At 39.3% G+C, this 27030-nt stretch overlaps 1 protein-coding gene across 1 annotated transcript in view; it reads right to left on the bottom strand.

Moving 5' to 3' along the window:
• Window positions 1-27030, bottom strand: part of ANO3 (anoctamin 3) — a 453610-nt gene that overhangs the window by 9351 nt on the left and 417229 nt on the right. The window contains exons 19-26 of the mRNA XM_010831780.1: window positions 24904-25015; window positions 23990-24047; window positions 11923-12020; window positions 8649-8782; window positions 7638-7790; window positions 6373-6520; window positions 957-1037; window positions 678-783 (exon numbers count right to left, since the gene is read on the bottom strand). Coding sequence (XP_010830082.1) covers window positions 678-783; window positions 957-1037; window positions 6373-6520; window positions 7638-7790; window positions 8649-8782; window positions 11923-12020; window positions 23990-24047; window positions 24904-25015 — 890 coding nt within the window. The remainder of the gene's footprint in view (window positions 1-677; window positions 784-956; window positions 1038-6372; window positions 6521-7637; window positions 7791-8648; window positions 8783-11922; window positions 12021-23989; window positions 24048-24903; window positions 25016-27030) is intronic.

Below are 27030 nucleotides of genomic sequence, written 5' to 3'. Positions count from 1 at the left end.
AAGGTCAAAAAAAAAAAAAAAAGGCAGGTCAGGTAGTCTGGTATTCCCTATTCTTTCAGAATTTTCCAGTTTATTGTGATCCACACAGTCAAAGGCTTTGGCATAGTCAATAAAGCAGAACTAGATGTTTTTCTGGAACTCTCTTGCTTTTTCAATGATCCAGTGGATGTTGGCAATTTGATCTCTGGTTCCTCTGCCTTTTCTAAAACAAGCTTGAACATCTGGAAGTTCACAGTTCACGTATATACGTATATGTTAATCCCAAACTCCTAATTTATCCCCCTCTTTCGCCTTTAATAACCATACATTTGTCTTCTGTCTGTGAGTTTGTTTCTGTTTTATAAATAAATTTATTTGTCACTTTTTTACATTCCACAAATAAGTGGAATATATTTGTCATTCTCTGTCTGGCTTACTTCACTAAGTGTGATAATATGTAGGTCCACCGTGGACCTAGAGATTATCCTAGTTTTCTGATATAAATACTCTTTAACTTACATTATTCAGCCCTTGCCTTTTTTGTACTTGTCACCATGGTTTCGTTGTATTTAAATCTTTTACAGGTACATAGTCAGCTCCAGTTTTGGAAGTCAGTGAGAAACTGAGTTCAAAAAGACAATTAATGTATCAGTTGGAAAAGTGTTTATCTACTGTAATTTTATCAGCCTGTGACTAACCTCAAACACAATAATGAAGGCCAATCTAGCAGCGAGGATATGCCAGTATTGGAGGGTGAATTCATAGGGTTTGGAACTCCAAGGAGGACCTCTGTAGTCTCGGTACCTAAAATCCACAAAAACAGAGTTTGGAGAATAGAGATCAAGATGTGAAGATCCCAAATATTCTTTATTTGCCAAAACTTCAAAATGACAATTTCAGTGTTCCCATTAACATGTTGAATGGAGGAGATGGAATGGTGAAAGCAAAAAGAAAAGACAGCTATAATTTTTAAATACCTGCAATACCCAGATTTTCCTATGCCAAGTTCACTCAGGTCAAAGAAGGATAGGCTATTGTTGACATATCCTGTTAAACAACTGAAAAGAAAAGAAAGCATCATGTGACTCAGATTCATAAATTTCTAATCCAACTCCTTCATTACAAATGATGGGATTTAGTAAGTGCTGTTATGCCATTCATTCTATTTATAAACTCTGAGCAACTCAGCTCTCTGATTCTGTTCCCTGACTCACTATACCTGTGATTATACCTTAATGAGACTGACTCTTGCCTGCAATTCCCTGCAATAGTTTCTGTCTTGCCCTATCACTTGACTTATATTTTGTTAAATGTTCACTATGCAGTGGGTGGATTTCCCTGGTGGCTCAGACAGTAAAGCGTCTGTCTGCAAAGCAGGAGACCCGGGTTCGATCCCTGGGTTGGGAAGATCCCCTGGAGAAGGAAATGGCAGCCCACTCCAGTATTCTTGCCTGGAAAATCCCATGGACGGCAGAGCCTGGTAGGCTACCGTTCATGGAGTTGCAAAGAGTCGGACACGACTGAGCGACTTCACTTTCACTTTCTTTCATGCAGTGAGCATTGTGGTTATTTCATATGCATTGAAATTGCATAAATATACTTTTATAAATATACATATATATACATGTTACAGTATTTGGATAATTATAATCAAGCAGCCAGTTGATAAAAATGCTTATTTGTGATTTATTAACTTATTCAATTTATATATTGAGGACCTAAAGTTTGTTAGAAAATTCTAGATACTTGGTATTCAACAGTAAACAATATAGGCAAAATTCCCTACCCTGATGGTTCAGTATTAAATTGTAATCAGGGTCAAATTTTACAATAACTTTAGAAGCTTATTATTTCCATCATGTGGATTAAAAAAAACTAATATTTACAGAAACTAAATGACTTTCTTTAGTACTATAATTCTCAAAATTTCTGGTTTCAGATACCCTCTACATTTAAAATAAGCATTGAGGATCTCAAGGAGCTATTTGCATAAGGGCAACCAGGTAGAATTAGTGGTAAAGAACCCATCTGCCAATGCAGAAAATGATAAGAGACACTGTTTCCCTGGGATGGGAAGATCCCCTAGAGGAGGGCATAGCAACCAACTCCAGTATTCTTCCCTGGAGAATCCCACAGACAGCAGAGCCCGGCAGGCTACAGTCCATGGGGTTGCAGAGCTGGACACGACTGAAGTGACTTAGCATGCAAGCATGCGTATCAATTGATTTTTACCACATTAGAAATTGAAAGAGAAATTTAGAAAATATTATGTTAACTCGTTATAAATAACTATCAAATCCATTCAAATAATATAAAAACACATTTGAAAAATATATATTCCAAAAGAAAAAATGGAGTGAGAGATGACACAGATTTACATGTTTGCAAAATACCTTAATATCTGCCTTAATAGAAGACAGCTAAGATTGAAAGCAAGAAGAGAAGGGGACAACAGAAGATAAGATGGTTGGATGCCATCACTGATTCAATGGACATGAGTTTGAGCAAGCTCCAGGAGATGGTAAAGGACAGGGAACCTTGGCGTGCTGCAGTCCACAGGGTTGCAAAGAGTCAGACACGACTGAGCGACTGAGCAACAACAAGATACTCATGTGTGCTCCATCGTATCCAACTCTTTCGACCCCATGGACTGTAGTCCACCAGGCTCCTCTGTCCGCGGGATTTTCCAGGCAAGAATTCTGGAGTGGGTTGCCATTTTCTCCTCCAGTGGATCTTCCTGACTCAGGGACTGAACCCAAGTGTCTTGGGTCTCCTGCATTGGCAGGTGGATTCTTTACCACTTGAGTCATCTTGGGATACCTGCATTAAATCTGTTGCAATGTGTTGTTTTTGTTGAAGGTTAAGTAGAAAATCTGGCCTCATACAGATTAACTAGTTGGAAAAAGGAAGACTATTTTAATATTTCAGATAAATGTTAGTATTTTTCTTTGGTATTCCACCAAAGCCCTACCTATGGTAATGTCTCAAGTTTTTGTTGCAATGTGGAATCTTAAAGTTTCAATGAACTTTCACATAAATTGTTTCATAGCAGGTCTATCTTGTACTCTGAATTCATCATTTATCCAAGCACGATTCCGTGATATCAAATAGGGGCCATTTGGAGAATATCTTTTCCAAATGAAAAGATAAATCAGGGGTCCTCAACCTCTGGGCCACAGACTGGTACCTGTCAGATCGGCAGCAGCACTAGATTGGAAATAAAGTGCACAATAAATGTGATGCACTTGAATCACCCCAAACCATCCCTCCTCTCCCAGGTCTTGAAAAACTGTCTTCCACAAAACTGGCCCCTGGTGCCCAAAAGTTTGGGGACTGCTGCTTATGCAGATATCCCATATATTGATTTTTTTTTACTGAAGACCATGAAAAAGCACAATTGTTAATATCACCACTGATTTTTATCAGAAAAAATAAATACTGGGAAACTCTCAAGCCCCACAAACATTCTTGATTATTTTCCTTAAAATGACAAGCTAGTTTTGTGCATTTTATAAAAGAGTGTTTGCTAAATACCCAAGTCTGAATACTCATAGTTTGTTTGGTAATTGTTCTTTGTCTGGCAATTGTTGAAAAAAATGTTGGTTTGGTATGCAGCTCCAACAATCACACAGGTGCTCTTCTGTGACACTCCCATCACACTTCAGGATATAGCACGTGTGCTTCATGCACACTTCGTGTTTTGTCAGATAGAATATTGAGAAGACATTTATTCAAGGGTAGAGGCTTGATACAATTGATAATTATTACGCTGCATCCAAGATATTTTGAAATGTCTTTGTTGTTCAGTTGCTAAGTCGCGTCCAGCTCTTTGCGACCCCGTGGACTGCAGCGCGCCAGGCATCCCTGTCTTTCACTTCTCCTGCAGTCTGCTCAAACTCACGTCCATTGCGTCGGTAATGGTATTCAACCATCTGAAATTTCGTACTGGCATGTTAAAAATGGTGACTGTAGTGAGAAATACAGTCATTACTAGTTTGTTTTTGGTGCCACTGCTTTGAGTGATGCAAAGCCACCCCAAAATTTTATCCACCAGTGCTTTTATACCATATGTGCAGACTTCAATGTGGTAAAAAAAGCAAATAGTATCTTAGTATTATTATGAAAATAGTATTGACCTCATGAACACTGAAGAAGACATGCAAGCCACAGACTGAGAAGCTGTCTGGAACATAGTGTTGTTAGAGCTTGGATGTGAGTGCCCATTTATCTTATTCTAAACCTCCAAATATTAATTATAGGGTCCCACTGACTTCTCTCCCCTCCCTGTCCATCCTAGACCTCATAATCTATCATTTCAGCTGCTCTCTTGCCAATATTCTCCTCTCCACTGCCACCTTGTCCTTTTGCCCTCTTGCTCTGGAAATTTCCAATCTGAATGACGGTACTCCAATTTAGCTGCTAAGCATATCCAGAGAAAATTAAATACAGGTAGCCCTTGAGAATGTGTGGTTTCAACCTCACATAAGTCCACCACATGTCTCCTTGAAATGATTCTGCATCCCTAGTCACTGCTTATGGAGAAGGGCTCATATGCTGACTAAGTGAAAAGTCAGGACTGGAATGTAAAGCAGCTGGTGCCCAGCCAGTCTCATTCTCGCCTGCCACTAGGTGGCGGTAAAGACACTAACGAATAATGCCTGTGAGGAAGAGGGCTGCGAATTGTGCTCCGTATTTCAAATCTTTAAAGTCTGCTTCTAGACCATTTTGAATTAAGAAAAAGGGGACTTTGTGATTTTTCACTACTAATATTAAAACCTTTTTTTTTTTAGTGTTTTGTGTTTTACAGTTCATAAAATGTTACCTCAGACATCATTTCTGAAACAAAGGTCCAGACTGATGAGGTGCCTTTTAGTAAGAAGCAAAGTTAATACTTAAGTCTAGGGAGTTTGACTTCAAGTCAAAAATCTCTTGGGAAAAAAAAAAATCTCTTGACAAGACTCTAAAATATAAAATAAAATCTCATGTCTTTATTACCTCTCTTTGAAAAATTGAGATGTTTGTTTGTGTTCAGAAAGGCACTGCAATGTTCTGAGACAAATTAGTTAGCTCATCAGCAGAACTAAGAGCTGATGTCTTCCTAACCAGGACTCGGCCTGCTGGGGCACAAGTCCTGTATCCAGATAAGATGCAAGCCCAGAGCTGCTCCTGAAGGGAGGAGAGGCAGCTTCTCCTAGCACTACTAACCACTTATCACTACTTTCAGGCCTAAAGCTACCCTCTAGCTAAAAACTCCAGTTTCTCTCTGTTGCCAAGTGCAGCACTGCCTTTAATTCTTCCCTAACACACATTTTCAAGAAGGAAAGATCTGGAAAGTCCATGTCCCCTAAGGCAATGGTCCCATTAATAAAAGGAGAAATTTTGTTCCCCAGTGACCATTTTGTGATGACTGGAGACATCTGTGGTTGTCACAACTCGGGGAGCAGCGAGGTTGCTTTCGGTATCCACTGGGTAGAGGTCATGGGTGCTGCTAAACATCGTAAGATGCACAGGATGTCCCCTCCTCCTCAAAAACAGAATTATCTGCTCTGCAGTGTCAGTAGTGCAGAGCTCGAGAAACCCTGGAGGTGTTGATTTAAATTTTAACGAAAAAGAAAAAGGAGGCAGATCTAGGGTATCCTTTTCTGCATCCTTAAAATCTCTAGCAGTAAATTCCTTTAGAAAAGTCTTTTATATAGCTGACAGTTTCTTTATATTCTGCATCTCCTCACAAACTAGTTTAATTCCCTTCAGTGATCCGATTAACTATTATGGGCCTCAATTTCCTGATAGGTCAGTTGGTAAAGAATCCACCTGCAATGCAGGAGACCCCGATTCAATTCCTCTGTTGGGCAGATCCGCTGGAGAAGGGATAGGCTACCCACGCCAGTATTCTTGGGCTTCCCTTGTGGTTCAGGGGGTAAAGAATTTGCCTGCAATGTGGGATACCTGGGTTTGATCCCTGGGTTGGGAAGATCCCTCGGAGAAGGAAACAGCTACCCACTCCAGTATTCTGGCCTGGAGAATTCCATGGACTGTATAGTCAATGGGGTTGCAAAGAGTTGGACAGACTGAACAACTTTCATATCACTTCACTTCATAGACAGAAAATTACTGGATGATTTTTAAGGTCTCTCCTGGTTTTAAATCTGACTTCTAAATACATTATAACGTTTTTACCATTTTAATGCCAGTGATGAATTTACACAGAAAGTCATAGAGAGACTCTAAAATTATTTTCTGTAAAACACTGTTGTGCTTTTTATCCCAGTTGATTTCATCTAATAAACATAGAAACACAATGATCAGAAACATTACCCTTAATGGTCACAGAACAAAACTGCCCAGTAAGTTCTGTTTAATGACAAACATAAAATGTGTAAAGTTCAACCTTACCTTTCACTATATTCAAAATGAGTTGCACAGGGGCCATATTTGTATTCATAGACAAAACGTGGGATGTAATCAGATGTTATAGCAATTACAAACGCATTAGTGATCACAGCCAATATACCAATTCCTTCAAGAATTCCATACCAGATACCTAGTAGGAGAAAGATAAAAGACAGTGAATAAACATTAAAAAAAAAAATAAAAAGAAAATCCTTTAGTTTTCCAACCTTTAACTTGGAAAAGATGTTTTAGTTATGCTGGAACCAAGTATTGTCAAAGTGTTAGTTGCTCAGTTGTCTCTGACTCTTTGGGACCCCGAAGACTATAACCCACCAGCTTTCTCTGTCCATGGAATTCTCCAGGCAAGAATACTGGAGTGGGTAGCCATCTCTTCTCCAGAGGATCTTCCTGACCCAGGGATCGAACCCAGGTCTCCCACACTGCAGACAGATCTTTCCTGTCTGAGTCACCAGAGAAGCCAATGTTGGAACCAAGCTCTGTCCATTATTTACTTTCTAACGATGGTATATATCTCACTACAGATATTACAGCTACTGAATACTTTCTATAGAGAGGAGGAAGATCCCATCTACAGAGATTTGAAAATTAGAAAATTGTTGGAATTGGTTTTTATTTTTAACAATGAGATATGGCATAGCTGCTTAAGATTCTTCAAAGCCTATATTTAGAACTTGATTAGTACTAAAACCAATAAAAATATAGTAGTACTTCATTGTGTGAACCCCAAAATATCTGCATTCACTGAGTTTTGCCTTTATCTTTGTCAAAAACATTTTTGATGTAAAAATATTAAAAAGTAAAGCTAGTTTAGTGTCAAGATCTGGAAATCACTGGTTTCTTAAGAAGTAGAAAATGTCAACCAATCTGGCATTACATAGATACACCAAACGGGCTTTGAAATTGTATATCGTATCAACAGACTATTGATTTTGGTCAAAACTGATGTTTCAAATAGGATTAAAATTAACTTTAAAAAATGATGATATGAAAAAATAAGTCCTAGAAAGGTATATATGACATCCTTTACAGTTACAAACAAGTTTATGAAATAGCAATGCTCAGTAAGAACTTACACGCAGCCAAGAGTTATAAATAAAATCACTCTCATTTCATTCTTTTGTTAATGAAAACAGTTTTGTTATGGTTGGAAGGGAGCCCCAGCAATAGAAACACATATGGTGCTAAGTAAGATCAAGCCACCACTTGGCCTTAGCAATGCAAAAACCCATGTAGTTCCTGAATCTTACCTATGTCGGTTGCTCGGGCTGGCAAAGGCCTCCGCCACTGGGTGACAAATTTGTATGCATCCAGCCTGATTTCGATGATATTGTTTAACAAAGCCAAAAGAGGGGCCAGAGGAAAAGCTGCAACGAAGATGGTAGTAAAACCAAACTGCAAAACTGTAAAGGCAGAGAGTTAGAAAATTAGTAATATAAACAGTCTCATTTATTGAGTGTCTTCTTTGTGTCATATTAGGCATCTTTACATAGATTGCCTTTAATCCATTCAACACCCTATAAAGTAAGTATGCTTATCCTATTTTACAGTTGAGAAAACTTGAAGCTCATAGGTGTTAGTTAATCTGGCTAAAGGGTAGATAGCTAAAAAAAGGTTAAAATCTGAATTCAAACTCAGGTCTCAATAGACTGTAAAAGGCTCTATGAGCCTTTCATCTCTATGTGATACATCATGAAGGAAGAAAAATGTCAGAGGACTTGAAGAAAAATGCTCAGTCCTAGAAGAGAAGCAAGAGACCTAATCTTGTCCTCTGTTTTTCTGGATGAGAAAACTGAGGGCCAGAGAACAAAAACAAACATTAAAACAACACACCAACATGCAGCAATCTTAACAGTCAATCCTTATTTTCATAATATAAATAAGTTTATTGAAGAAGCCCAGACTCAGACTGATCTGTGCAAAGATTTACTGTGAGAAAGAATTACTGCTTTATTTGGATGGGATGATACATTTCTTAACATAGGAATGAGTTTTGCTTTATTTTGTTCCTTTAAAATATTTGTTCAAAAGGTAGATACTTTCATTTTGCTCAAATGTTATGGTTGACAGGGCAATACGCATAAGCTTTCCAAGGACACTGCCTTAATATCTTCTCCAGCTCTGCTGAGATAAAGGTGTAGATGTATTTTAGAAAGCTTGGAGTTGGAAAGGAGAAAGATGGTTTTCTCTCTGGAATCAGAGTCTGCATGAAGTACAAAAAGTATCAAGAAGGTCAAATAGCTTTGCAGAAGGTTACATACCCATTTCTAAGTACTCATCCATCAGTCCGTGAATATTCATGGGCTGCAGATTCCAATCATTTTCCCACTGAGGGATGGAAGCATCTTGAATTCCCCGCTTGATTTTATGTCGTGACCACCAGTTCTGGATCAACCTACATTATGAGCAGACAAAGGGCTTTTGAGCTCTTATTTAAGCAACTGGTAAACAATTTACAATGCATTAAGAAAAGTGAAATATTCACTACCTTGAAACTGTACTGGGAATCGGGGGTCTTTGTATGGTCTCAACTTTGTTTTTACAAAGTTATTTATTCATTTATTTTTGGTTGTGCTGCATCTTCGCTGCTGCGTGTGGGCTTTCTCTAGTTGTGGCAGGCGGGGCTGTTCTCTCGTTGCAGTGGGTGGGCTTTTCATTGCTGTAACTTCTCTTTCAGCAGAGCACAGGCTCTAGAGCATGCGAGCTTCAGTAGTTGTGACACACAGGCTCAGTAGCTGTGGTGCTTGGGCTTAGTTGCCTCACAGCATGAGGAATCTCCCCGGAGCAGGGATCAAACCCATGTCCCCTGCTTGGCAGCAGGATTCTTAACCACTGGACCAAGGGGGCCCTAGACTTCCTAGCCCCTATAAACATCTACATATTTGTCAGAGTTGAACCTCCCATGCACTGGTGCTTCCTGACGTTGTTTAGACAGAGTCTCATTTCTATGATTCTATGATCCCATCTATATAAATATTTAAACTCCTATGCTGCCTGCTGTAATTGTATCTGAGCCCTTCCTGCCATATCGTCTGGGCTGTGTTCTCTGAACACGAGTAAAATCATTTAATTGAGCCCTACCTAGAGTTTCAAGAGATGTAATTTCTAGTCTCCACCCTACAATGCATTAGCTGTGTGGCTTTTATTAAGTCACTTCACTTCTCTGAGTCTATAAACATGAAGCATTCAAGCAATTACACTCTGCTCCTATAGACAACAATAACTTACAGGCAATGAGTCCAAGTTTCAGTCCATTTATCAGACTTGGGAAGGAAGTAACAATACTTTACCCAGTCCAGGGGCAGTCTTGAAATTACATGACTCAGAAATATCCTGGTATGCAAATATTATAGACTTCTGGGTAATTATTTTAAGAGTTAGATGAAAATTATCTCTAGGACAAAGTGAATTTCACAGGACTCAGTGAACACTACCCAACTCTCAGTTGTAATTAATCATAGACTTGGAGCTTTAGTGGGGCTTGGAAGAGCCACCATAGCCAGATAAAAACGTCGGGCAGAGTGCTTCAGTGTGTGCTCCATGTAGGTTGCCTCTGGAGCCTCATGAAGATGAAAAAGAGGGCTGGAGTTGGAAAGCCAGCTTGTTTATATGCTATTTACTTCAATCTGCTTAAGATTCTACTTGAAGAAAGAGAATTGTGGTTTAAAGTTTAAAAATTATTGCTTTAGGGACTGGGTCACTCCTGTTAGATTTTCTGCAGCGAGGTCTTAATCCAATTGTTGGAAAAACCCCACCAGGATATCCTTTGCCATGGTACCCTTGGGATTTGAAATACAAAATCCAGGCTGACCTCTTGGGCAAGGACATGGTGGAAGATGCTGTCCAAAGTGCACAGTATGTATAGAAGTACATGGATAATGATAACAGTAAGATTCAATGTTAATACCACAATGGCTACCACACCATTGTGACTGTGCTTGTGAAGTACCCACACTATGTCAGATGCTGCGGTAGGCACTTGATACCTAATTTATTCTGATATTTTCAAATTATATTCTTCAAAATCTATGTTCAAAGAGATGAGCCAAGGATAGAAAGGGATATGAAAAATGGACTGGGCTTCCCAAACCTCTGTTGCTATTCTCTCTTCGTTTAGAGGAAATTCGCTTTAATCCGTTTCGACTATTGAGGATTTGTATAAATATCTCTTCACAAAAACCTTCTGTCATTTATTGATGAAGATTTAAAGACCATTGTGTCATATAATCTAATCTTCATAAATCCTTTATTTTACAAATTAAAAAATAAAGTCTCAGAGAGGTTAAGTAAATTATAGGTATCTTTAGCAAGAGGCAGAGAACGAATCTGAACCAGGCCTCAGTAATTTCACAGTCCAGTGCTCTTAGACTGCCTGTAGTTTAACACAATACTTTATTACCAATTTCAGGGTTAATATCACCTCTCCAAGCCCTCTGCTCAGGCATGTCCTGATATAGTTATGGGTCAATGAGGAGAAAAAAATATGGTATAATTTGATGACTGAGCCTAAACTATTTTTTTTATAGCATCAATTAACTAACCAGTTCTTCCCCCATAGCAAGGAAATTTCTCAATACTATATTATTTTTAGCTTGGTTAGACCTCAAAGCTTCCATATCACATTGTTTTAAATACACCCTATTTCACTATATTCTAAAGGTTAATATATTTTAATAGATGTAAAAGTGAGCATTCAAGGCCCTTTTATGCCAGCATTTCATAGAATTTATCTTTATGGACAAAAATAGAATGCTGTTGGTTTGATATTGTCACAACCAATACTGGTGTAATGATTTTCGTTATTATTGTTGTTGTAACAAAGAGCCCCAAATAGTCCCATCTACAATTTTAACTTTATTTTATTTTGCTTTTTTTTGGCAGGTGGGTAGAATGGAGGTTCTCTGTATTAAACAAAAACAACAACCACCTTAGTCTTCTGGTAACCAAAAGAGACCAGAAAGTTATTTTAGTCCTCAAGAACCCACACTATCAATAATGCTTTAAGAATACCAACAAGTGTGTTAGGATACTGAACAGAATACAAGTATTCTACATCCATTATCTCCATTAATCCTTTAAACTGTTCTTGAGAAGATACAGCTTTTGAGCCCTTCCAGGAGATGTGAAAACTGAGGCACAGGAAGACTGACTTACACACGGTCACACATTTTAGAGAGGAGCAGAATGGAAACTGAACTGTTATGACTCTGATTACCAAGCCCACTTCTTAACAACCAGCCATACTACCTGTATCTTTCTTCTTTGTCACTCTGTATGTATATGTGTGCACACTTGGTTGTGTCTGACTTTTTGAGGTCCCACAACTATAAGCCACCAGGCTCCTCTGTCCATTGAATTCTCCAGGAAAGAACACTGGAGTGGGTTGCCATTTCCTACTCCAGGGGATCTTCCCAACCCAGTGACTGAATGTGAGTCTCTTCTGTCTCCTGCATTGGCAGGAAGGTTCTTACCACTAGTGCCACCTGGGAAGACCTGTCAGGCTATACATGGCCAGTTTAAAAATTAAGGACTCACGGGTATCCCAGTTCCATGAAGTTGTTCCATATTTGCTTCAAAAACATGATGACTCCCATCTGGAGGCAAAGGTCTATCAAACAGCCACTGGGATGACACTGAAACAAACAACAGGGCAATAAGGATCTTGCTCCTCTCAGAGAGCTTAAACACCCCCATCTTCCAACTGCACAGCAAATTCTAAAGCCATGTCTCCTCATGTCAATGCATAGAGAGAATAAAAACAAGGAAGGAATAGCAGGTATGAGGATACTTGATAGGGAAGTTTTCAGTAAATATACTGGAATATTGACCAAAATTATAACAGCAATAACAACAAATCTTCTTTTTTTTTTTTTTTCATGGCCACCCCATGAGGTGTGTTCTCTGCATTGGAAGCACAAAATCTTAACCACTGGACCACCAGGGAAGTCTAACAAATCTACCTTTTAATGAAAACTTACTACTGCCAGGCTCCATGTTAGGCATGATAACATTTAATGAATGTTCTGGAATACTTTATGAAAACAGTGTAAGTATTAGTCAGTCATGTCTGATTCTGCGATCCCATGGACTGTAGTCCACCAAGCTCCTCTATCCATGGGATTCCCAGGGCAAGAACATTGGAATGGGTAGCCACTTCCTTCTTCAAGGGATCTTCCTGACACGGATCAAACCTGGGTCTCCTGCATTGCAGGCAGATTCTTTACCATCTGAACCATCAAGGAATCAATTTAATAACCAAGTGATATTAAAATGTTTAACAAAATGTTTATATTTTTAAAAATAAGCTTCCTATCTCAGGCTAATTTTAAATTTGTAGAAAATTTGCAAAGCTAAAATAGTACAGAGAGTACCAATACACTCCTCTCCCAATTTCCTTCACTGCCCCTTACAGAACCAAGGTATATTGTCAAAGCTAAGAAATTCACAGTAATACATTTCTATTAGGTAGTGTGTTAAAAAACAGAGGCATTGCTTTGCTGACAAAAGTCTGTAGAGTCAAAGCTATAGTTTTTCTAGTAGTTATGTACGGATGTGAGATTTGGACCATAAAGAAGGCTGAATGCCAAAGAATTGATACTTTTGAACTGTGGTGTTGAAGAAGAACTCTTGAGAATCCCTTGGATAGCAAGGAGATCAAACCAGTCAATCCTAAAGAATCATCCCTGAATATTCATTGGAAGGACTGATGCTGAAGCTGAAGCTCTAATACTTTGGCCACCTGATGAGAAGAGCCTACTCATTGGAAAAGACCCTGATATTGGGAAAGACTGAGGGCAGGAGAAGAAGGGGATGACAGAGAATGAGATAGTGGATGGCATCACCAATTCAACAGACATGAGTTTGAGCAAGCTCTGGGAGATAGTGAAGGACAGGGAGGCCTGGAGAGCTACAGTCCTTGGGGTCACAAAGAGTCAGACATGACTTAAGAGACTGAACAGCAATGAACTAAACTCCAGACTTTACTAGATTTCACCTGCTCAAGAATCTAATCTGGGATACCTCAGAATTTGTCATGTCTCTCCCAGTCTCCTCTGGTCTAGGCAGTTTCTCAGATTTTCATATTCTTAGCAATTTTGAGCACCACTGACAAGCATCCTGTGGACAATCCCCCAAGCTGGGTTAATCTCATGTTTTCACCTTTAGACTGGGGTTATATGTTTTGGAATGGAGGTTGGGTACAGTGGTGAAGTGCCATTTTCACCATCAGGGTTACATGATATCCACATGTCATTACTAGTGATATTAACCTTCAACATTTGGTTAGTATAGTATCTACCAGGTGTTTCCATGGAAAAGTTACTCATTTTTCCTTTCTCTCAGAAGTGAGTCACTAAGTCTAGCCCACTCTCAAGATGGGGGAAAGGTCTATTGCCCAGGGAGGAATTATCTATGCATATTATAATGCATTTAAGTGATAAAAGTGCGCCACAAAACTGTTTGCCAGTATGACCCCAGTGATGCCCTGTCTGTGTTCCACTGCTTTTTTTTAGATCTTCAGTAATAGCATTAGAGGGCTTCTCAGGTGACCCAGTGGTAAAGAGTCCACTTGCCAATGCAGGAGAAGTGGGTTCGATCTCTGGGTCTGGAAGATCCTTTGAAGGAGGAAATGGCAACCTGCTCCAGTATTCTTGCCTGGGAAATCCCATGGACAGAGGAGCCTGGTGGGCTACAGTCCACAGGGCTGCAAAGTCAGGCATGGCTGAGTGACTGAGCATGCACGAATGCAACAACATTAGAAACCCATACACACAAAAATGTGATTACAATGAAAATTGTAATCAATGTGTTTTGCTTGAAAACTGCACACTATTTGAGTAGGAAAGCATAGGTCTTTTTCTTTGGAAATGGGTTCATGTCCTGCTCATAAGGCTGATGGTCTCTGTAGCTTTGATCTACAGTTTCTATTTCTATCAAGTCAGTACCAGTGGGACTTCAAAGGGAACAAATACTTAGGACACAAAGAGCCTGCTTTTCTGTTTCCAGCCCAGTAACTTAAAACTCTCCAATCTGAGCCAGAGAGGGTTTGCCAGTGGTAGTTTTTATTGTGTGGGAAAGTTTCAGTTCTCCTATACAAGCATATTCCTTTTCAGGATGAATTTAGGACCCCCTGAACTCTGCCACATATATACCATAAACAGGTTCAGTAGAATGTCTGAGACAGAATAATTACTAAGCTACAGAGGCAGATCAAAGATCACAGTAGCAAGCTGAAACTGTTCATTTTTTGCAGAGAGATTCAAAGAGGCAAATTAACTTGTCCAAGATTATGCAATGCTAACTGGAGATGTAGAAATGAAAGCTGTGGTCTCCTCTACCCTAATGCACTGCTCCCTCACATAATGCTAAGGATGACTTCTATTTATCAAATGTATTTGCTGCCTTGTAGGGCTGCTTTCGGAGAAGGCGATGGCACCCCACTCCAGTACTCTTGCCTGGAAAATCCCATGGATGGAGGAGCCTGGTAGGCTGCAGTCCATGGGGTCATAAAGAGTCGGACACAACTGAGTGACTTCACTTTTCACTTTCATGCATTGGAAAAGGAAATGGCAACCCACTCCAGTGTTCTTGCCTGGAGAATGCCAGGGACAGGGGAGCCTGGTGGGCTGCAGTCTATGGGGTTGCACAGAGTCGGACACAACTGAAGCGACTTAGCAGCAGCAGCAGCAGCAGGGCTGCTTTAGCAAAGCCTATTATTTTGTGGAAAGGGAAAAGGAAGACCATCATAGAACCATGTGACTGGGTCACTCTCCACAGTGGTAGGGCAAAGTGGGGAGGCCAGAAGACATGCCATTTATAATTTTGTTGGAATTGAGCATAAGGACTTTTTGGTTCACAGGATAGAGTATGTTAGTTGCTCAGTCACGTCCAACTCTTTGCGACCCCATGAGCAATAGCCCGCAAGGGTCCTCTGCCCATGGAATTCTCCAGGCAAGAATACTGGAGTGGATTGCAATTTCCTTCTCTAATATGGTAGAGAAAGCGGTTTAACAGTTTCAGTGAAGCTACCTCCTCACATAATGATTCCTTTGAGCTAAATCCAGTCCTTCAATACTCTAAAATTCATTTAGTAAAAAGTCTATACGTAGAAAGAGTAAAGTGAAAGTCACTCGTTTGTGACCCCATGGACTATACAGTCCATGGAATTCTCCAGGCCAGAATACTGGAGTCAGTAGCTGTTCCCTTCTCCAGGGGATCTTCCCAACCCAGGGATCAAAACCAGGACTCCCACATTGCAGGCAGATTCTTTACCAGATGAGCCACCAGAGAAGCTCAGAATGAGTAAAGGGCATGGACAAATGTGCAGGAGACCCAGACTTTCATTCCCATTGCACCACTCACAATCATATGACCATCAGCAGTCCAGTCGCTCAGTCAAGTCCGACTCTTTTTGACCCCATGGACTGCAGCACGCCAGGCTTCCCTGTCCATCACCAACCCCCAGAGTTTACTCAAACTCATGCCCATCATGTCAGTGATGCCATCCAACCATCTCATCCTCTGTTGTCCCCATCCCCTCCCACCTTCAATCTTTCCCAGCATCAGGTTTTTTTCCAATGTGTCCGTTCTTTGCATCAGGTTGCCAAAGTATTGGAGTTTCAGTGATAGCATCAGTCCTTCCAATGAATATTTAGGACTGATTTTCTTTAGGATGGACTGGTTGGATCTCCCTACAGTCCAAGGGACTCAAGAGTCTTCTCCAACACCACAGTTCAAAAGCATCAATTCTTCAGCTTTCTTTACAGTCCAATTCTCACATCCATACATGACTACTGGACTTAGTCTCACATCCATACATGACTACTATAGCTTTGACTAGACAGACCCTTGTTGGCAAAGTAATCTTTCTGCTTTTTAATATGCCGTCTGGGTTGCTCAATAGCTTTTCTTCCAAGGAGCAAGAATATTTTAATTTCATGGCTGCAGTCACCATCTGCAGTGATTTTGGAGCCCCAAAATAAAGTCTTTTACTGTTTCCATTGTTTCCCCATCTATTTGCCATGAAGTGATAGGACCAGATGCCATGATCTTTGTTTTCTGAATGTTGAGCTTTAAGCCAACTTTTTCACTTTCCTCTTTCACTTTCATCAAGAGGCTCTTTAGTTCTTCTTCACTTTCTGCCATAAGGCTGGTGTCATATGCATATCTGAGGTTATTGATATTTCTCCCGGCAATCTTGATTCCAGCTTGTGCTTCCTCCAGCCCAGCGTTTCTCATGATGTACTTTGCATATAAGTTAAATAAGCAGGGTGACAATACACAGACTTGACGAACTCCTTTTCCTATTTAGATCCAGTCTGTTGTTCCATGTGCAGTTCTAACTGTTGCTTCCTGACCTGCATACAGGTTTCTCAAGAGGCAGGTCAGGTGGTCTGGTATTCCCATCTCTTTCAGAATTTTCCACAGTTTATTGTGATCCACACAGTCAAAGGCTTTGGTGTAGTCAATAAAGCAGAAATAGATGTTTTTCTGGAACTCTCTTGAATGTGCTGGTATATCGTAAACACTCATTCCATATTAACTACTATTAACATTTTATATAGATACACAAATAAGGTGCTCAGTTGCTCATTTGTGTCTGACTTTTTGTGACCCCATGGACTGTAGCCCACCAGGCTCCTCTGTCCACGGGATTTCCCAGGCAAGGATACTGGAGTGGGTTGCCATTCTCTTCTCCAGGGCTTCTTCCCGACCCAGGGAGACTGAACCCAGTGTCTCTTGTGTTTCCTGTATTGGTAGGTGGATTCCTTACCACTAGCACAATCTGAGAAGCCATGAGATATTGTATAGCATAGTATGAGAGAAGTCCATAATAGCCAGTTTATAAATTTTCTAAATAATTTGCAGTACTATTTTTCTTTCTTTATAAATAGCTGTCATTATTCATGCCAGGCATTTTACATGCAAGACCCAACTTAATCCACCTATGGCCAGTATTATTGAGAATGACTATTCTTATCACAATTTGCAAAGAAAAAAAAATTTGAGACATAGAAATATTAAGATCATGTATACAGCGGGGCAAAATTAGAATGTAGATTGTCAGATTCCAAAGACAAAATACTTGTTACATATCATGGTTATGTTATTTTCTTCAAGATTGTTAACATTATTAAAGGAAGGAAAGAGATATCTTCACTTGTACACCACATATTACCCAGCAGAGGTCAAAGATACAGTATGTATTGGGAGAATGGCATTGAAATACGTATAATATCATATATGAAACGAGTCACCAGTCCAGGTTCGATGCATGATACTGGACGCTTGGGGCTGGTGCACTGGGACAACCCAGAGGGATGGTATGGGGAGGGAGGAGGGAGGAGGGTTCAGGATGGGGAACACATGTATATCTGTGGTGGATTCATTTTGATATTTGGCAAAACCAATACAATATTGTAAAGTTTAAAAATAAAAAAAATTAAAAAAAATAAATGCTTGTTGTATGACTAAATTCAGAGATCTAACTCTTATTTTCCATCATATATACCTTTTCTATCTACACTCCCAGGATTTCCAGGCTCTATTCCAAACCCATATTTTTAATTCACTGATTTTTTTTTCAAAATAAATCTTTTATTGGAAAATATGGCTACTATCTATGTCATAGGCATTGTGGAAAATAGGATGGCTATGAAATATTTTTCCTGACACTAGTATTACAGTTATTTCCCTGGGACTTTCAAAGAGGAATCATAAATTCTAATAATTTCACGATTAACAGTGAAAGTTTGAAAGTAGCTCAGTTGTGTCTGACTCTGCGACCCCATGGACTTTACAGTCCATGGAATTCTCCAGTCCAGAATACTGGAGTGGGTAGCCGATCCCTTCTCCAGGGGATCTTCCCAACCCAGGGATTGAACCCAGGTCTCCAGCATTGCAGGTGGATTCTTTACCAGCTGAGTCACCAGGGAAGCCCAAGAATACTGGAGTGGGTAGCTTCCCCCTTCTCCAGAGGATCTTTCTGACCCAGGAATCAAACTGGGGTCTCCTGAATTGCAGGAAGATTCTTTACCAACTGAGCTATCAAGGAAGCCCCAGTTAACAGTAACAGTACCCAATTAAACAAAATTATTGGAGAAGGAAATGGCAACCCACTCCAGTACTCTTGTCTAGAGAATCCCATGGACGGAGGAGCCTGGTAGGCTACAGTCCACGGGGTCGCAAAGAGTCGGACACGACTTAGCGACTTCACTTTCACTTTATTGGTGCTAGCAGGCACGAAAATGGCATCATATGCAGACTACCTGCCTGTGACCACTTTGTTCCCCGAACTACCCTTGCTAACTCCACTGAACACTCTTGGAAAAAAAATAAGCCTTTTTTTCTCCCCACTCCTTCACCACAACACACACACACACACACACATATCCACACACACACCAAAGGGGAGCTGAAAGGCTTTTAGTGGATATGGTCATAATTTTGGGCTATGAAAGAAAACTGCAAGTTTGATTTGGGGACTTCCAGGAAGCCTGGGATTATGAAAGGCCCTAGTTTATCTCTTTCCAATAGAATAATACCCAGGTAGCTGTAGAGACATAGCATTGATAAATATCAGCTACAGTTTACAGAGTTCCTACCATAGTACAGGGATTGGGCTACTTGTGTGATGCAAATTATCTCTTATCTAGTAACAGCTTTGCAACCTAAGTATTACTATTGCCAGTGTACAGATGAGAAGACAAATATTCAGAGAGGTTAAATGAAGGACAAAGAATTATCAGAAAGATTAACATTTGAGCCCAGTTTTCTTTGATAAAAAGCATACATTCTTTGGGCTTCCTCAAAGTATTCCAATCAACTTTTAGAACACCCAAAGGAGACAACATTAATGAGAGAGCCCCTCTGTTTGGGGGGACTGTTTAGATAGAGATCAGAAATGCCTCTACCCTCCAAGTTCTCAGGTGATCTTTTTCTTAACCTTTCACTAAATTATGACCTCCTAGTAATGCTGCCTCCCCTTCATGGATCACAGCCTTGTCTTGGCAAAGGGGCTTGTATAACTCAATGAAGCTATGAGCCATGCCATGCAGGGCCACCCAAGGCAGGTTGATCATAGCAGAGATTCCTGACAAAATGTAGTACATTGGAGAAGGGAATGGCAAACCACTCCAGTATTCTTGCCACAAAAACCCCATGAACAGTATGAAAAGGCAAAAATATATGAAACCAGAAGATGAGCCTGCCAGGTCGGAAGGTATCCAATATGCTACTGGGGAAGATCAGAGAGCAATTACTAATAGCTCCAGAAAGAATGAAGAGCCTGGGACAAAGCGGAAATGTTACTCAGTTGTGGATGTGTCTGGTGGTGAAAGTAATGTCTGAAGCTATAAAGAACAATATTGCATAAGAACCTGGAATATCCCTCACAGGCAACAAAAGAGTCTGAAATGCAGTTGTTGTAGGTCAGTCGCTAAGTCATGTCTGACTCTTTGTAATCCCATGGGCTGCAGCATTCCAGGCTTCCCTGTCCTTCACTATCACCTGGAGTTTGCTCAAACTCATGTCCAAAATACAGCACTTGGGTGCAATCTTAAAAATTACAGAATGACTTCATTTTTTTCCAATGCAAACTAATCAACATCACAGTAACCCAAGTCTATGCCCCAACCACTAATGCCAAAGAAGTTGAAGATGAATAGCTCTATGAAGGCCTACCTATAACACCTTCTAGAACACCAAGAAAAATATGTACTTTTCATTAGAGGGGATTGAAATGCAAAAGTAGGAAGTCAAGAGATACTTGGAGTAACAGGCAAGTTTGGCCTTGGAGTACAAAATGAAGCAGGGCAAAGGCTAACAGAGTTTTGTCCAGAACACACTGGTCATAGCAAACACCTTTTTCCAACATAAGTGATGATTCTGGACATGGACATCAGGAGATGGTCAATACTGAAATTTGATTTATTATTCTATTTGCAACTGAAGATAGAAAAGCTTTATACAGTCAGCAAAAACAAGATCTGGAGCTGACTGTGGCTCAGATCATGAACTCCTTATTGTAAACTTCAGGCTTAAATTGAAGACAGTAGGGAAAATATTCATACAATTTAGATAGGACCTAAATCAAACCCTTATGATTATACAGTGGAGGTGATGAATAGATTCAAGGGATTAGATCTAGTAGACAGAGTACCTGAAGAACTATGGATGGAGGTTCATAACAATGTACAGGTGTGAACCAAAACCATCCCAAAGAAAAGGAAATACAAGAAGGCAAACTGGTCATCTGAAGAGGCTTTAAAAATGGCTGAGAAAAGGAGAAGAAAAAGGCAAGGGAGAAAGGGAAAGATATACCTTACTGAATGCAGAGTTCCAGAGAATAGCAAGGAGAGATAAGAAAACCTTAAGTGAACAATGCAAAGAAATAGAGGAAAACAATAGAATGGGAAAGACTAGAAATCTCTTCAAGAAAATTGGAGGTATTAAGGGAATGTTTCATGCAAGAATGGGCATGATAAAGAACAGAAATGGTAAGGACCTAACAAAAAGCAGATGAGATTAAGAAAAGGTGGCAAGAATACATAGAAGAACTATATTTTAAAACATCTTAATGAACTGGATAACCATGATGGTGTGGTCACTCACCTAGAACCAGACATCCTGGAGTGTGAAGTCAAGTGGGCCTTAGGAAGAATTACTAACAGCAAAGCTAATGGAGGTGACGGAATTCTAGACAAGCTATTCAAAATTCTAAAAGATGATGTTAAAGTGCTGCACTCAATATGTCAGCAAATTTGGAAAACTCAGCAGTGGCCATAGGACTGGAAAATGTCAGTTTTCATTCCAATCCCAAAGATGTGCAAAGACAAAGAATGCTCAAACTACTGTACAATTGCATTCATTTCTCATGCTAGCAAGGTAATGCTCAAAATCCTTCAAGCTAGGCTTCAGTAGTACATGAACTGAGAACTTCCAGATGTACAAGCTGGATCTAGAAAATGCATAGGAAGATTACCTGGAGAAGGAAATGGGAACCCACTCTGGTACTCTTGCCTGGAGAATTCCATGGACAGAGGAGCCTGGCAGGCTATACAGTCCATGGGATTGCAAAGAGTCAGACACAACTGTGCAATTAACTTTCACTTTTCACTTTTTTCATAGGAACCAGAGTTTAAATTGCCAAGATTTCATTGCATCACAGAGAAAGGAACTGAATTCCATAAAAGCATCTACTTCTGCTTCATTGACTACACTAATGCCTATTATCCACCTATTATCACAAAAAACTGGAAAATTCTGCAAGAGCTGGGAATACCAGACCACCTTATCTGTCTCCTGAGAAATCTGTGTGCAGGTCAAGAAGAACAGTTAGAACCAGACATGGAACAATGGACTGGTTCAAAATTGGGAAAAGAATATGACAAAGCTGTATACTGTCAGCCTGTTTATTTCACTTCTATGAAAAGCCATCATTAGAAATTCTGGGCCACATGACTCAAAAGCTGGAATCAAGATTCTCGAGAGAAATACCAACAATCTCAGATATGCAGATGGTAACATTCTTATGGCAGACATTGAAGAAGAACTAAATAGCCTTTTGATAAAGCTCAAAGAGGAGAGTGAAAAAAGTTGGCTGAAAGCTCAGATTCAAAAACAAAGATCATGGCATCTGGTCCCATCACTTCATGGCAAACATTATAGAAGGGGGAAAAGTGGAAACAGTGACAGATTTTATTTTCTTGGGCTCCAAAATCACCATGGATGATGATTACAGCCATGAAATGAAAAGACACTTGCTCCTTGGAAGGAATGACAAACCTAGACCGTGTACTAAAAAGCAGAGACTCACTTTGCTGACAGATGTCCAGAGAGTCAAAGCTATGGTTTTCCCAGTAGTCATGTACAGATGTAAGAACTGGACCATAAAGAAGGCTGAGGACTGAAGAACTGATGCTTTTGAACTGTGATGCTAGAGAAGACTCTTGAGAGTCCTTGGACTGTGAGGAGATCCAACCAGTTAATCCTAAAGGAAATCAACCATGACTATTCATTGGAAGGATTCATCCTAAAGCTAAAATTCCAATACTCTGGCCACCTGATGCAAAGAGCTGACTCACTGAAAAAGACCCAGATGCTGGGAAGACCCTGATGCAAAGAGCTGACTCACTGAAAAAGACCCAGATGCTGGGAAGATTGAAGGCAAAAGGAGAAGGGGAAAACAGAAGATGAGAATGTTAGATGGCATCACCAACTTAATGGACATGAACTTGAGCAAACTGTGGGAGATAGTGGAGGAAAGGGAAGCCTGGTATGTTGCAGTTCATATCATTGCAAAGAGTCAGACACCACTTAGTGACTGAACAAAAACAACTAATGCTGCCATATGTTAAACTGAATTTTATATTAGAATAATTTTTAAAATTTTGAACTAGATAAGTAAAAAATTTGACAATTACTCTAAATAGATCCAGAAATTTTAAGATGTAGAATACTGATATAATAAACCTTACAATCTCATTTCTCTGAGTGAAAAGTAATTTTATTAAATTTGTGGCTGCTAATTTTGGGGGATCTTAATTATACTTTACATGAAAATAAACTTCCAATGGATCAAAGATAATATTTTTAAAAATAACAGTAGTTAAAAATATGCATGAATTTTTAAAATTTCCCAAATTGACAACACATTTTTGTGATGAAACAAATTCCCCAAAACATTAATGACAATAATATTTTGATTAGAAAATGCTATATAGCTTTATAAAAAATATATCAAAATAAAATTAAAAGATATACAAGAAAATGGGAAACATATCCCTAACAAATTTGGAAGAACCTAATTGTATTTGTTTAGAAATTATTAAAACAGAAAAAACAGTTTAATGAAAATGAACAGGAATAACATACCTGCAGAAATACAAAATATCAATAAACATGAAAAACATTCTCTGTGTCACTTGTAATGAAAGGAACTGAAATCAAGAGATATTCTAATATCTTTTGGATTATTGGTAAAAACGAAACTGTTTCACTTGGCAAATTCTGAAGAAGTAAATTCATATACTATAGGTAGGAGCTGGCATTTGGGAGGACAGTTTGTCAGTCTTAGTGAAAATACACAACACTCTCTCCCTGGAATATAGAAATATTATTCCTAGACATTTTGTTTCCATATATACATATTATAAATCAATAAAGAAATATAAGACTTTGAAGATATACCTATACATATATAAATTGGTATTTCATGTAAGATTTCTTTTAGACTAAATTTTCCTTGCTTAGAAGGAAACACAATACATTTAAAAGTTTGGAGATCAGTGCATAGATAATAATAATCCTCCAAAAGAAAAAAATCTACTGGAGCTAAATTTCTGGGCTTTGTGAATGGAAGAAATGGTTCTGATAGTATATTAAAGAGCTCTGAGGTCAGGATCTTGGGTTTTAACGTACACCCTCTTTTTTGGAAGACTTGGTTTCTTAGGAACCCATAGATTTCCTGCTTTATCAAAAACATGTCTTCAGTACAGATGAAATTGCCTGTTTCACCTCCCCTTTCTCTCTCTTCCCACCCCCTTTTCCCCCACAGTCATTGGCCCATATCCATGCCCACCCCCACCCTTACAAGGTTACTTACTTCCTCTAGTCTCCATCGGTTGAAAAGTTTATTGTACTTTCCTGGATGGCCAACAAATCTGTAAAAAGCCATTTTAATTCATTAGTGTTTAGGCGGGGTTGACTGAAGAACACTTACTAATGCATTACAACCAGTGCAAGTGTGGGTAGACGTAAGTGTTCTCTGGAGCAATTTGTACCCAAACAGTGACTTAGGCCATGCTTACACATCAAAGGACCTGACTTAAAAAGGAAGAGTGGTGTGTGAAGTCATTATCAACGGGTTGAGAAAGTACAGACAAACCAACCAAATGACATTTTCCATACTGACTTGTAGAGTTTTAATGTCTTTTTGACCTAGTTAGTGACTATTAATAAAATGTGCTGAATTGTTTAGTTTAAAATTTTCTAGCTTCAGTATGTTTCCATGGCACTGGCTGGAGTGTTGAGCATATGGCAAACCAGAACAGGTAGCTTAATATGCTTCTTTTTTATATTTTGCAGCAAATTCAGAAAAAAAATGTTACCATGATAGGTATGTTTCCACACTAAGGAAGTGTACTCTGGGCTTATACAAAAATATTCTTATTTAACAAAATCATCACTAATGATTGGAGAATCATAATTCAACCCCAGCATGGCATATAGGTCTTATTTATTTTATTGAAGTATAGCTGATTTACAATGGTGTGTTAGTTTCAGTTGTACAGAAAAGTGATTCAAGTATATGGCTTTACCTTTTTATTTCAACTTTAATTGGGAGTGGCAGCCAGAAGCACTATACTAAGTCTTGATTTGAAAAAGCATGTGAAGATTCATTGGGACAGTTTTTCAAGGCAGAGGACAAGAATTTGCTACCTCTGTTAACAAACTGTCAATAAAACTGTTGACAGTCTCCGTCACTGAGCAAAGACAATGTGTATGAAGTTGACTTACCTCCCCAAAAAGAAAGCAATATAGAAGATAGAACTGTTCAAATTGACAAACTGGAAGAGGAACATCTTCAAAGCAAAGCTGTTTTCCCATTCAGATTCTGTTCGAGGATATTCTAAAAGGAACATAGAGTGTGCTTACACAGATGAAGTAAATGACAAGAAATATGGATACAGAATCAGAAGTCCTATGTTCAAAGTCTGGTCCAGTCATTTACTGAGTCTATAAGCCATTCAATGCCTCTGAGTTCTAGTGTCTGCATTTGTAAAAATAGGAATGATAATATCTGTTCCACAGAATTGCTGAAAAGATCCAATGAGATAATCTTTAGACATTTTCCACAACTATAAAAGTATGATATCTGTTGTTAAGACATAAGGATTTTCATGTTTCTCTCTGCTCCTGTCATTTAGAGGTAACCATAAATATTAGATCAGTCTTTCATTCCAAATGTCTATACTTAATTCAGAGAACTTAACTGTCTACAGAGTTCTTTAAAAAAGGAATATTTTATATGCAGACTAAAGTGGATTAGTAAAGAAAAAAGAGGGCTACATTAGTCAGAAAAGCTCAGTTCTTATCTCAACCTTATACCTAATTTGCTGGTAACCTCAGGCAGGTGTCTGCATGTATTTTGCAATCAGTTTTATAATCTGTGAAATTAGGAATTTAGATAAAATGATTTTAAGAACTCTGTCAACTTACACCTTAGGGTTCTGACTTCTCAAAATATAGCAAACAATAGATAACAACATAAAGCAACATCTTCATAAAACTGGATGAAGATGGCAGAATGTACCTCAGCCTCAGCTCCCACTGGATATCCAAATAAGGGACAGAAAATATATATGCACATCTAATGTATATATTGTAACGTAACTGAAAATTCAAGAAAGATAGAAAGTAGATGTGCTCTGACTTAAAGGAAAAGATAGGCCAAACTGTATGCATGAGCAAAGCACAGAATAAAGAGGAAACTTTATCCTGGGGAACTCCAGAATAGGTCTTGGGGAGCACCAAGCCCAAAGCAGACAACTGTCAGAAACAGGAAGGATCTGTGGGGATCCACAGAGTGACTGTTTGATGGGCAGAAGGGAGAGCTGTCAGGAGAACCGACATTTCTGCATGGTAATGTTTTCACTGTTGTTTCCTTCTAAATAGTTTGTAAATTAAACAGAAAACTTATTTAGAAATAAGACTGTGGGTTTTTAAAAAATCCGCTGTGTAAGATTGTTTTGGGTCTCCATTTCTAATTTTGGAGAAAACTTTGGAGAAGGAAATGGCAACCCACTCCAGTATTCTTGCCTGGAAAATCCCATAGGAGCCCTGTAGGCTACAGTCCATGGGGTCGCAAAGAGTCGGACACGACTGAGCGACTTCACTTCACTTCACTTCACTTCCAATTTCATTACCTCATGATCCACACATGTGTCCTGTGTGATTTCTGCCTTGGGACAAAAAAAGTTGCAATTTCACTGTAGCCAAATTACATGGATAAGTTATGTCAGTTATCAAGTGTCTCAAAAGAATATTCACTTTTCTCTTGAGCATACAGCTTATATATGTTTAAAGGAAGCCTGCTAGTTACGATATTTAAATACTCTATCAGTTCAGTTCAGTCACTCAGTCATGTCCAACTCCTTGTGACGCCATGAACCACAGCATGCCAGGCCTCCATGTCCATCACCAACTCCCGGAGTCCTCCCAAACCCATGTCCATCAAGTCGGTGATGCCATCCAACCATCTCATCCTCTGTTGTCCCCTTTTTCTCCTGCCCTCAATCTTTCCCAGCATCAGAGTCTTTTCCAATGAGTCATCTCTTCGCATCGGGTGGCCAAAGTATTGGAGTTTCAGCTTCAACATCAGTCCTTCCAATGAATACCCAGGACTGATCTCCTTTAGGATGGACTGGCTGGATCTCCTTGCTGTCCAAGGGACTCTCAAGAGTCTTCTCCAACACCACAGTTCAAAAGCAACAATTCTTTGGCGCTCAGCTTTCTTTATATATAGTCCAACTCTCACATCCCTACATGACCACTGGAAAAACCATAGCCTTGACCAGACGGACCTTTGTTGGCAAAGTAATGTGTCTGCTTTTTAATATGCTGTCTAGGTTGGTCATAACTTTC

This window comes from Bison bison, unplaced genomic scaffold (genome assembly GCF_000754665.1).
Source record: "Bison bison bison isolate TAMUID 2011002044 unplaced genomic scaffold, Bison_UMD1.0 scf7180017864531, whole genome shotgun sequence".
Taxonomy (NCBI): domain Eukaryota; kingdom Metazoa; phylum Chordata; class Mammalia; order Artiodactyla; family Bovidae; genus Bison; species Bison bison.
Note: the sequence above shows the minus strand (reverse complement) of the source record. Positions and strands in the feature narration are given on the sequence as shown.